The sequence below is a fragment of the Episyrphus balteatus genome, chromosome 3 (genome assembly GCF_945859705.1).
Source record: "Episyrphus balteatus chromosome 3, idEpiBalt1.1, whole genome shotgun sequence".
NCBI lineage: Eukaryota > Metazoa > Arthropoda > Insecta > Diptera > Syrphidae > Episyrphus > Episyrphus balteatus.
The window spans coordinates 38,681,826-38,693,767 of record NC_079136.1 but is presented as its reverse complement, the minus strand read 5'-3'; the positions used below and the strand labels follow the sequence as shown (position 1 = coordinate 38,693,767).

Genomic DNA, 11,942 nt, shown 5'->3' with positions numbered 1-11,942 from the left:
CTCCATATGCATACTCAAAAGGGTCGTGGATTTTCTAACTTTTATTTATAACTTATCAAAAAATACACTCTGGATACTTTTGTAAATTTCAGGATTTTAAAACCAACTTTTAAACCAAAGTTATTTTGTAGTCTTCGGCGACATGGTTTAAAAAAAAAAAATAATAGGTAATTAAAAAATAAAATTAAACTTATTTTTTTTAAACCCACTTCAAATTCTCCTTTTAAAGGTGAGACAATACTTCTAGCTAATTTTATAATTCCTTGAAGTTCTTTCCGGATTCAAATACAAAGCTTGTTGAAGTGAACAATTCTTTAAAGCGAAAACTAATTCCAACCCGTTAATCGAAGTGGTATCGTCAGCGAATGCTAGTATATCGATTAGGAGAGCTGTGCAACAATCTTCTACCATTTCCTGGCAATGGATTCGGTGGAATATTGTTCATTCTGAAAAAAGTTCATACAAAATTATCAGAAAGAACTTTTTGATTCGATGTTTAATCTTACCCGCATTTCAAAATATCCAAAATAGATAGATCAATCAATAGCTCGGGTTTTAAAAAGCTCAGGATAGGACGATTTACATGTGAGAAAAGCATCAATTCTCTCTTTAGTCTCGTCTCCAAGAATTGATCATCTTTTCCAGAAATCAGATGAGGTTGACTTTCTAGCCCGCTACGAAGTTCGTTGATGTCCTTTTGTAACCGATCAGGATTCTCACCGAGTTCTTCTTGTGCTGTTTTAGCTAATTCAGGGCTAAGTGTTCTGATATTATTATTATTTTGTTCTTTTGATTAGCAATTCAGAATTGACTATAAACAACCTATTCAATAATAAAAACTAAAAACCCGACAACCAACGGCGATGAAGCAAGCTACAAGTATTTTGAAGAGATGCTCAACTTTATGTTTGCTCAACTGAAACACTGTTGACTTCTCTTCGAACTTCTATGCCTCGAACCGAAACCCATTCATAATAATTTATATCGGAAAATCACTTTTTGTACAAAATCTAACGATTTTAATAACGATGATAACAGTTTATAAAAAAGCTTTTTACTTTATGTTGAGTATAGGAAAAGGGTACAACATAGGTAGTTATTGTTGTTTTAGAGTTTTTAAATCAAATGATTCTTTATGATTTTGTTTTAAATAATGAGTTATAAAGCATCCAGCAATGACAAAAAGAAAATGGGGCTTTGTACGGATGATCTATGCAGAGGCTGCTATAGCAACCATAGCATTCATAGGTTAACACTTTTTTTTCATGAAGTTACAATACTTCAGGGTATCACAAGGGATCTACATTGATCTAAGTGTGACGGTAACAATATCAACTGTCAGCCCACATAACCTAACCTAACCTATCCAGCAATGACCATCAATGTTTAGTTTAAATAATCCAAAAAATATTTTAAGGCTCCGAAGTGATAATGACTCGATCTGCTCAAATAACCGTAAAACAATCTTTACATATTATACATATTTTACTTTTTAGCCCAGGAAAAATAGATTTTTTCAAGGTAAAAAATTGTAACAAGCTGATTTTTGGTATAAAACTTGGTGTTAGGGTGGCTTGCAATCTGTGGAAAGTCCTGAAGTTTCCTCTGTCCTCTAGTCCCATTATAAGTGGTCAAAGGTCACAATATTTTTTATTTAAAAAACGGTAGGTTTTAGACAAAAATTATGTTGCACAAAATTGTAACTGAGGTTATTTTAGAAAAAATATTTTAAAAAATCATACAAAATAATTTTGCATGCGTTTTTATGAATCTTTTCCGAATGAGCTAAATTTCCATTAATATAGCTTATCTTTCTATTAAATATCAAACTAAGAACATATTTTAATTATTTTCTGCTTTCTTTTTCTTCCTTTAATTCGGCACTGTTATGATCTCGATATCGAGGGGGTTCATAATAACTAAATTATAACCTGTACAATGTAAAGGTGCTATTCTACGCTACTTCTAGAGGCCTCTGCCCCATGAGTAAATCAGTGATTAAGCGTTATTAGTTGAATAAGTATAAATCATGTATAATGTATTGTTTTCAAACAAAAATCCAATCTTATCAATACAAATGTAAAAAAGCCCTCGTCAGTTTTTTTCTTAGTAATCTATAGATTTTTCAGCTTCTAAAAAACTCTATAGTGAATTAAATGCATGTCATTAAATTGAGATAATAAATTAATCTTTTTACCCATTCATTGGTTTTATATAGAAGTGGAAATGAAAAATAAAAAATTAAACCCTGAACCAGATAAAAAAAAGTTAAATTGTATACAATGATGAGAACTTTATATCGTTTGCAGTTTTTCAATCAACAATCTTTTGTTGATATGTACAACTAGGTTATTAAAAGGGTTCATTTAAAAAAATTTCTTAATATGTGCTAAGACCTTTTAAAATATGCATCTAAATTCGTGACAAACAACGCGTCTAAACTGAATATGCACCCATAAGTAAAAAAAAATGCTCCCAACTGTCAAACTACTTCAACATTAAGCTAAGCTGACATTTCCAAATAACCCCTATCTGTTCCGGTTAACCCTAGTTCGTGCGAACCCCAACGCATGTTTAAATGGTTATAACTTTTTTCTAAATCGTTTTTTCGACTTGGGATGAAAACTATCAGTGAACGAAATTCATTTTTGTTTACGTTTTTTGTCTTTTTTTCCATAAAAGCGGTTTTATATAATTTTCTGGAATTTTTTTCGGAAAAAAAGTTACAAACCAAACTTGGGGTTCATGCGAACCCCAAGACTTTAAATGGACTATTTTCAACAATTTTTGTTAGGTATATTTTGGCAAAAATATACCTGTTATATATACGTGTTATCATAAAAAGACACCGCAACTGTCACCTTAATCAATAACAGAAAGAGACAATGCATCAAATTGTTGATAATGAACAATTAGAGGTGCATAAAAGCTTTGGGGTTCGCGCGAACCCCCAAGTTTGGTTATTGCATTATTTTGCGTGCGGTAAACTAGGGTTAAACACCCTCGAATTGACTTTTATTACACTTTATCTGTCGGTGCTCTTGTAAATTGCAATTTGCCTGCAGTTAAATCTACCAAACAGAAGCGCAATCCAACAATTAAAAAAAATTACTAGTATCCCCTTAAGCTTATCTAGTTCAATCCGCACTTTTTTCTGCGGCTTCAAAATTGCCCTCGTAAAAACCTCAAACGTCAAATATATTTTCCATCCAATATTTCAATATTCATCACTTCAACAAATTGGAATGATTAACTTTCAACACCTGCGAAGCTACTTGTTGCATTCAATGATGCTGTGGCTACACACATGTCAGCGTCCAAGACAGGTAGTTAAACAAGCAGCAGTCTTCTTGTTATGAGTTTTAAATTGATTGATCATGCGATAACATCTCACAAATTACATCAAAGTTGGAATTTTATTGGAGCTCTTGCATTTTTTCGAAGTCATTAAAATTTGATTGTCGACGTCCGTCGCGAGTGCTGCACTGCTGCAACATTCTTGGTCTGTTTACAACCAATTTACGCATAGTTTATAGTTTAGTTAATCTGACAGCATGGGGCGTAAGTATGTTCGTAGAGTCTCTCTCGGTGGCTGCGTGTTAACGTAATAATCGTGAATCCAGATTGTTGACCAAATGGCCTCTAGTATTATAGTGGCATGCCATTTTGCTGCTGCAATGCACTACTTGTTTGTTTATTTTTAGCAAACTAATTGAAGGAGATTGGCTTCATCATAACTTGTGAGGTACTATTTTTAAGGTCTATATTTTATATTTTGAGTAGGTGGTTTGGTTTGATATAATTTAGGTAATGAGGTAATAATACCATCCGGTTGGTAAAGCAGGTTGAACCGAAAAAATTTTTAAATACTTTATTAAGTTCGACTTTTGTCAAACTGCATGGAGAAAAATGGTCGGTTAAAAACAACGTAAAACTCGTGTAAAATTAACAGAGAAGATTGTTAATATAGCACCTGCAAACTAACCCCGGTTAAAATTACACGAGTCGACTCGGTTATTAAAAATTGTTTAATCTTACCCACTTTCTCGGTTAAATTTTTATAAAATCTCAAATTTTAACCGAGTTTCTTAATCAATATAAACAAGTTTATCGGTTAAAATAACCTTTTGAAATGGTAATTTTAAACAATTTAACTTAACCGAGGCAACTACATTGATTTTAGCAACGAGAACTATGTAGTTTTTAACCAAGACTACGTTACTTTTAACACATTTTATTTAACTCACTCCTCGGTAGGTCCATTATTTTTCTGCGTGTATGTCTATGGGATCGAGTAAAATAGTTCATTTGAGGTAAGTAAGATTAGAGAGTTCCAGTCATCTACTTTGGGATACAAAATTCTTGCATCTAAGAATGAAACCTCAACGTTTCAGCTCGTTTTAGGCAATGTGACGTAGAAAATGTGCTCATCCGGTGATTTTTAATGCACTAAGAATATAGAATATTTTTTAAAAGGTTATGAAACTTTTATATTGAAAAGTTTGTTTCTGAAGAAAAAAGTTTGAGGAAGAAATTAGGAGACAGAACTGAACCCTAGGGCATCCCACCCTACTTTGAAAAGTTACTTCTTATCCAGTCAAAAGGTTATTTATCGATGCTGAATGCAGACATTTTAGTTAAAGAGCTTGCTGCCAATTTCTATCAAATGTTCTGGATATTTTTTCAAAACGAAATAATCAACTTCAAAATTTGGGAAAAAAGTTAAAAAAAAAAAAAAACACATTTAATACTATTTTTACCAAGACTGAATTTTAATGTGAAATTAATCGATGAAATAATCTTCCTCAATTGATTTCTTACCAAATTCTGAAAATTGAAAATTAAAAAACTTCCGTTTTATCAAATTTGTATTTTTTTTTTAGTTTTTTTCGTGTTTACATAAACATAATGCTTGCAAGCAGTATGCCCCCTTGCAACCCCCCTGCTTGGGCTCACTATTATAGGATTTGGGGTGGATGCGAGTTTGGGTGTAGGCAAATTTTCTTCAGAATTTAAAAGTTTTTTCGAATTCAAAAGAAATTTTGTACATACCCAATCTAACCTTGACCCCACCCCAAATCCTATAGTGTGTCCTAACAGGGGGGTTGCAGGGGGCAGCATGCCCTCCCTTAGGCATCTCACTTTGATACGCCTTGAATTTCATACTTCTACCATTTTTATTTATTTTTAAGTATTCTTTTTAAAAATATCGCGAGATTCTTGGCCTAAGGGAAGCAACGAAGTTGTCTGAGCGGGACAGAGGATACAAAAGGGAGTTTAAATCTTAAGAGCCTTCAAAGTGGGCCAGGCATGATACTTTAAAGTTAAAAAGCTGTTAATATTGGCGAAAATAGCCAAGAAAATGAAAATCTGATGAAAAGGTAATTTTTCTATTTTTTATTTTCTCAAAAACTAGAAGGCATAGAAGTATATGGTTTTCAGTATTTGATTAGAAATTATTTAAGGCAGCTTATTTCATCTATATTAATTTCATATTTAATGTCAGGCATGATAAAAATTGTATTCAATGTGTTTTTCAAACTTTTTTTCACAAATTTTGAAATTTTCGATTGAAATAACTTGATTTAAAAATTAGAATTAAGTGTGCAATTCTGGCTTTTGAAAAAGGTATCATTTATAACTGTAAGTCCTGCCGTTGTTTTTGAATAATTTTTTTTTTATTTTTCGTCATATTTTAGAATATTGCCCTTCCCGCCTAAACGGGGGGAGATAGACCCCCCCTTCCATAGTGAAAAATGCTTTGATTTGACTGTTCTACAAAATTCCGTTATTATTTTTCACCGCCTTAGTTATCGTACTTTTGCCAAATCAATTCGTGCAGATAATAAAGCTTTAATTTGTAATTATTACGTACTTACTTTTTGATAGTAATTTGATAGTGTGCAGAAACCAAAATTATTTTATAATCATTATTAATAGGCAATACTATAGGACTAATCCCTAAATTATTTTCTTAACTAATTCTTCCTCTCAGAAAATGTTTCACTTTTATTTTCAAGTTTTAATTTTTTTCCTACATATATATAAATCTGTTACAAATTTATTGTTGTTTTACTTCTTTAAAATTACTACAAAAGCTTCTTTGGTTGGGTGTTCCTTCTTTTGCACTATTTTACGCTTTTATTAAACAAGAAAATAATACCATTTAAATGTTCCTTATAGGATCCTGGAATTCCAAAGATTCATTTCACACCTCCTAAACGATGTGACAAAGTGAAATAAATGGGACTAAGTGGATTTAATCTAATCCTCTCAATCGGCTACGCATATATAAAAAAAAATACAATCGATGCAAATCGTTGGTTTTATATTACTGGGTGCAAATGCGATAAGGTTGGGTTGGTTCACTATTCTTTGCGTGCCATACATTCCTTTTTATTTCGCTTGCCAGACGACTTATTTATGTTATGGGTTTAGTTTGGGAATTATTCCTTAAAAGTCAAAGGTTTGTCTTTAATTCTCCGATTTCTGATTTAATGTGACATAATTTAAACAAAATCATTGAAAAAAAATTAAAGGTTTGGAGTTTTGAAAGTCGTTGTTAATTGAGAAGCCTATATAAATTATGAAGATACATTTGCAAAAATGTATTGCAAATAAAAAATATTCTGCATTGAAAAAAAAAGTAAACGCAAAATGTGTACCTATTAAATGTTTTTTTGTTTTTTAATATTCGTCAAATTTCTTAAAATTTTGACTATTTTAGTACATGTAAATATGTATTTCAACCATAATATTGAACCTTGTAGTCAAAATTTAATGAAAATCGTAGAATATTAAAAAAAAATTGTATGCACACATATTGCATTTAATTTTTTCTTCAATGCAGATTTTTTTCTTGCAAAAAATATTTTTTTTATCTCAAATTCATTTTGTGAGTTAACAGACCTGGCATACATAAAAACGGCGTCTATTTGTCTGTGTGGCTTTTACGCAGTCAATTCTATTAAAAAAAATTACAATTTTGAAAAGAATTTCAAAAAATATTTTTAGATTGTTTAAAAATATCTTGTTATGAATCTTTACATACCAAACATAAACATTCTTTTAACTTTAACGATTGATCTTATTTATTTTCATATAAAACAATTTTTACTTAATTTTGCGTGTAGCTTTAATTAAGAAAAGTAATACAAGTTAAAGTTACAAAATCAGATCACTACACTGGTTAACAAAACTAAACTTTTTTTTTTGTTGCCGAAACAAAAATATACTTTTCTGAAGGTTTTCGGTGGGCTTATATCGAATCCAAAGTCGAAAAAAATTAATCAGCTAATATTTCAAAAAACGGGAGCTGATTAGTTTTTTTTAGATTCGAATTCAGCACACCAAAAACCTAATTGTTTCGGCAAAAAAACCCTTGTAAACCAGTGTTATCATAATTTTTATAATTGGCTAAACAAGGCAAAATAAAAACGTGAACAAATTTTTTTGGTAGGTAATTTAAATTATTTTAATTATCTTAAATTTCTAACTGAAATTTAACATAGAAAACTCTTCTACCTTATACCCGAACCATATGAAAAATATTTTACTATGGTTCTTGTCTCTGAAAACATAGAATATCGAAATAAAAACCATTTATGAATTTGAAAATGCAACACAAGCGCTTTATTCGATGTAGGTGTTTTGTTTCTTCAATGAGTACCTAGGTGTCTCTTCGACCGAATAAAAGAAAACTTTAATGTATTCAAATTTGAATAATCTTAAGAATTTTATTTTTAGGTGTTAGGAGGACCAATTTTAATGTTGAAATGAAACTTAAAAATTTAAGGTGAACATAAACTTTTATGTTTTGATTTTTCTTCTACGTAAACTGTTACATCAGCATTTATACATATATATGTTGTAGCTTAATTTGTTTCATCAAACTGTTCTTAATCAGCTCGTTTGTTACTGCAAACTTGTTACAGCATATTAATATTATTTGTAATTCTGTGTTTTATATTTTTCCGGTTCCAATAATTTGTGAAAAGAAAGAATTTGTAAAACTTTAGTGACTCAAATAGTTTAAAAGTTGGTATGAATGAATGTTGCATTGTATAATTTACACTTTCATCATTAAGCAGTAATATTGTTAAGCAAGGTGTAGAAGATAGTTACCTACAGATATGTTCGACTGTAAGTTGAATGTAAGTGATCTACTAACTAAAACATTTTCCAGTGTTTGCACAAAAACAAAACAGGTAATTTGTTAAATAATCTTAAGATGACAATAATCTAATAATGTAATGATGACAATTAAGGATATCTAGTAACATTTTGAGTGTAACCTACTCTAACATAGTTGCTAGCTAATAAGAAATATTGCATGGGGACGCAGTGTTCTAATGTTTCATTGATATGGGGACCCTAAGAAACATGTAGAGTAATATAATCTTCTTAAATATTCATATACTAACATTAAATAAAACCTGCGCTGTGAAGATATTGACAAGTGACAGTTGAACTTTATAATTTGGGGAATTGTTTTTAGTTAGCGTCTAGGTATATTTTTAATTTATTTTTTGCGAAATTGTCATTGTGGTCTTCGATCTGGTTCAAAAACTTAAAATCAATATTTACGTATCATTTACGCTATTGTCACATGATGTTAGGGTATATTTCGATGCTTGATCCCATAGAACTAAAAATAACTACTTTCCTGGAAATAGATTTGCATGAAAAAAACACTTTTTAATATAAAAATTATAATAGTCATAGGAAGTTCCTGGGGATGAGTTTTTGAGAATAATATGTATTTCATATTTGTTAAATACTATTAATGCCCTTTCAAGTCATACATGATATGGTTCATTTTAATGGATAATGAGTTTTTGGCCATTCTCCTTTAAGTTTTTGGTTAAGTTATAAGAAAAAATATACACCAAAAAATATTTTTTTTTTCAAAAAATGAAAACTTACATATTTCCTTATCTTTAAAATGACCTCAAATTTCAGTCGTAAACAAAAAAAAAAAAAAAAAATTGGCATATACGGCAACACTTTAAATTTTTTTGAGAAAATTAGGATATATGATCAGTTTTGGGGCAGATGGGTTCATCATTTTGGGCTCTTTTGTAAAAAGGATGGGCGGGCGCACCGACATACAATCGCACAGAACGACAACGTAAGGTCTTCCGCTGGTTGGCGGAAAACTGAGTAGAACGGTTTGGTTAGATTTCAACGACGGTAATGCATCACCAAACCATTGCCAAACCAACGCGAGTAAAACAAAAATTTGAATTTTAAAGAACATTTTTTTTTTACTTTCATGCGTTTTGGTCATTTTTTTTTTCTTTCTGATTAGAGTCCCTTTAGCTTCTAAAATTTACAACAACTAAATAACTTTAAACAATCAGCAAATAGTCAGTAAATTAGTATATGTTTCCCTATTTTTGTATTGTGATTGAATTAATTTAAAGGGAACTAAAATGGTCACTATGGCGTATGTGTAACTTTTTTTTTTTTTTAAATAGAAATATCTTAATAATTTATAACTTTTCCAATGGTTTTATTTGATATGCAAGGCCTTTTCACAAATGGGTATACAATACATAGTAAGAAACATAATGGAGAATTTGTAAAAAAAATCAGCTTAGAAAATCATATCTGCCATAAATAAATATTTTTAATATCCGACTCTCTTTGTTATAGCTCTTTTTTTAAAAGAGACTTTTCGTATAATCACATGAAATTGTAAAACATGTCTGCTTAACCAAAAAAGCAATATGCATTCCATGTCTTTTTTTATTTCATTATGACAAAACAAAAAAAAAATTCTTTTCAAGTATTTCTGCCACGTAAAAATGTTTTTAAACCCTTCATTAACAACTTCTCCAATCATAAAAAAATTATAGTTCAAACAAATGTCTCAAAAAAGGCATTTTAATGTCAAGAAAACTCAACGCAAAATTAATTAAAAATGATCTCCATTAATTTGAAATTTAAGAAAATTTACAATGAACACAAATGTATCGAAAGCAACAGCTTATTTAGAGCGCAAAAAATTGCCTCGTGGTGTTAAATGAATGATATTCCCATCAGAGATGTTCAGTGTAAAACATCTGTTGAACAAGAATCACATTACCATAATTCTTCCAACCGAAGAATAACTGAATCACAGGGTGTTTTAATTTTTATCGAGATATAATAAAAATAAATTAAATAAAAAAAATTAAAATAGAATAAAATGAAACGAAATGAAACAAAATAAAATGAAATGGAAAATTAAATGAAGTAGAATATGAAATGAAATGAAAAATGAAATAAAATGAAAAATGAAATGAAATACAAATTGAAGTTGAATAGAAAATGAAATAAAGTGTAATTTAAATTGAAATGTAAAATGAAATGTAAAATGAAATTAAATAGGAAATGAAATAAAATGGAAAATGAAATGGAAAATGGAATTAAGTGGAATATAAAATGAAATAGAAAATGAAATTAAATGGAAAATGAAATTAAATGAAAAATTTAATTACATAGAAAATGAAATAGAAAATGAAAAAAATCATGTGTGCAATTCACACGTGGTAGAAGTGAAACCTTAAAAAATCATTTTTCTTGAAAAAAAATAGAAAAAATCTACCTATTTTTATTCTTTCACCTTGAAAATGTTTTTTAAATGACAACCTATATAAATTTTATATCATCTGAAAGCTTTTTGTCTTAGCTAAAAAAATATATATCGATCAGGTCTATGAGACATCTACAAAAAGAGCTAGAATTTTTTGAACTCGATCAATTTCCATAAAAAAAAAGCGAAAAAACACGTATTTTTATCTTCTCACGCTATTAAATGCATTTTTTCCATAACAACCTATACAAAATTTAATACCATCTGAAAGTTTTTTGTCTAAGCTCAAAATATATATATCGATCAGGTGTATGAGACACCTACAAAAAGAGTTAGAATTTTTTAAACTCGATGAAATTTCATCCAAAAAGCAAAAAAAACATTAATTTTTATGTTCACATGCTATTAAATCAATTTTTTTGTTTGACAACCTATAAAAAATTTTATACCATGTGAAAGCTTATTGTTTCACCTTGTATAATGATGTATAAATCTTATTTCTTTGATGTCTACAAGAGAAGTTAGAATTTTTTAAAGTCAACCATGTCGAATTTCCAGACTGAGATTACGGTACTTCCTCCTACACTGGTCATCGCCAACAGATCTCCACAGGTGTTTTGAGCTATTTTTAATTTTTTTTTCAATTTAAGATTGTGTAACTTGTAGAGCACGTACCGTTATGTGTGATATATCAAATAAAAGGTTATGTTTTCAGCATTATTAAAGTAAAATCAAATGTATTTGCACTAGATCAAAAGATATAACGTGTGTTGGAAAAGAACATCTTTTTACCGTTATCTCCGAATTTTGAACATGAAATTAATTGAAATTTTGTACAATTATAATTTATTTAATTACCTATCTACAGTACAAATTTCATTCATCTATCTATTAAAACAAAAAAGTTATAACAAGTTGAAGTCGTGTCGCGTTTTCGTTTCATCTTGTTTCAAATCACTACGATACTAAAGAAGTTTTCACTTCAATAAAATGAAAAATGAAAAATTAAAAATTAAAAATGAAAAGTGAAAAGTGAAAAATGAAAAATAAAAAATGAAAAATTAAAAATGAAAAGTGAAAAATTAAAAATAAAAAATGAAAAATTAAAAATGAAAAGTGAAAAATGAAAAATTAAATGAAATAGAAAATGATATGATATGGAAAATTAAATTAAGTAGATTATGAAATGAGATGGAAAATGAAATGAAAAATTAAATTTAATGGAAATGAAATAAAACGGTTTGGAGTGAATTGAAATGGAATGGAATGAATTTGAATGAAATATTAAAATAATCGGACTTAATTTTCTAAGTTTTGTGTTTTCTTTTATACATACGTTTCATAAAGAAAATAAATAGAACTC

General features: G+C 29.2%; 1 protein-coding gene across 1 annotated transcript; it reads right to left on the bottom strand.

Moving 5' to 3' along the window:
• Positions 1-358: 358 nt before the first annotated feature.
• On the bottom strand, positions 359-3,309 carry LOC129914939 (uncharacterized). Its single transcript, XM_055994391.1, has 3 exons — positions 3,255-3,309; positions 507-786; positions 359-446 (listed from the first exon to the last, which is right to left on the bottom strand). Exons 1-3 carry the CDS (start codon positions 3,307-3,309, stop codon positions 359-361), a joined length of 423 nt encoding a protein of 140 aa, XP_055850366.1.
• Between the last annotated feature and the right edge of the window lie 8,633 nt (positions 3,310-11,942).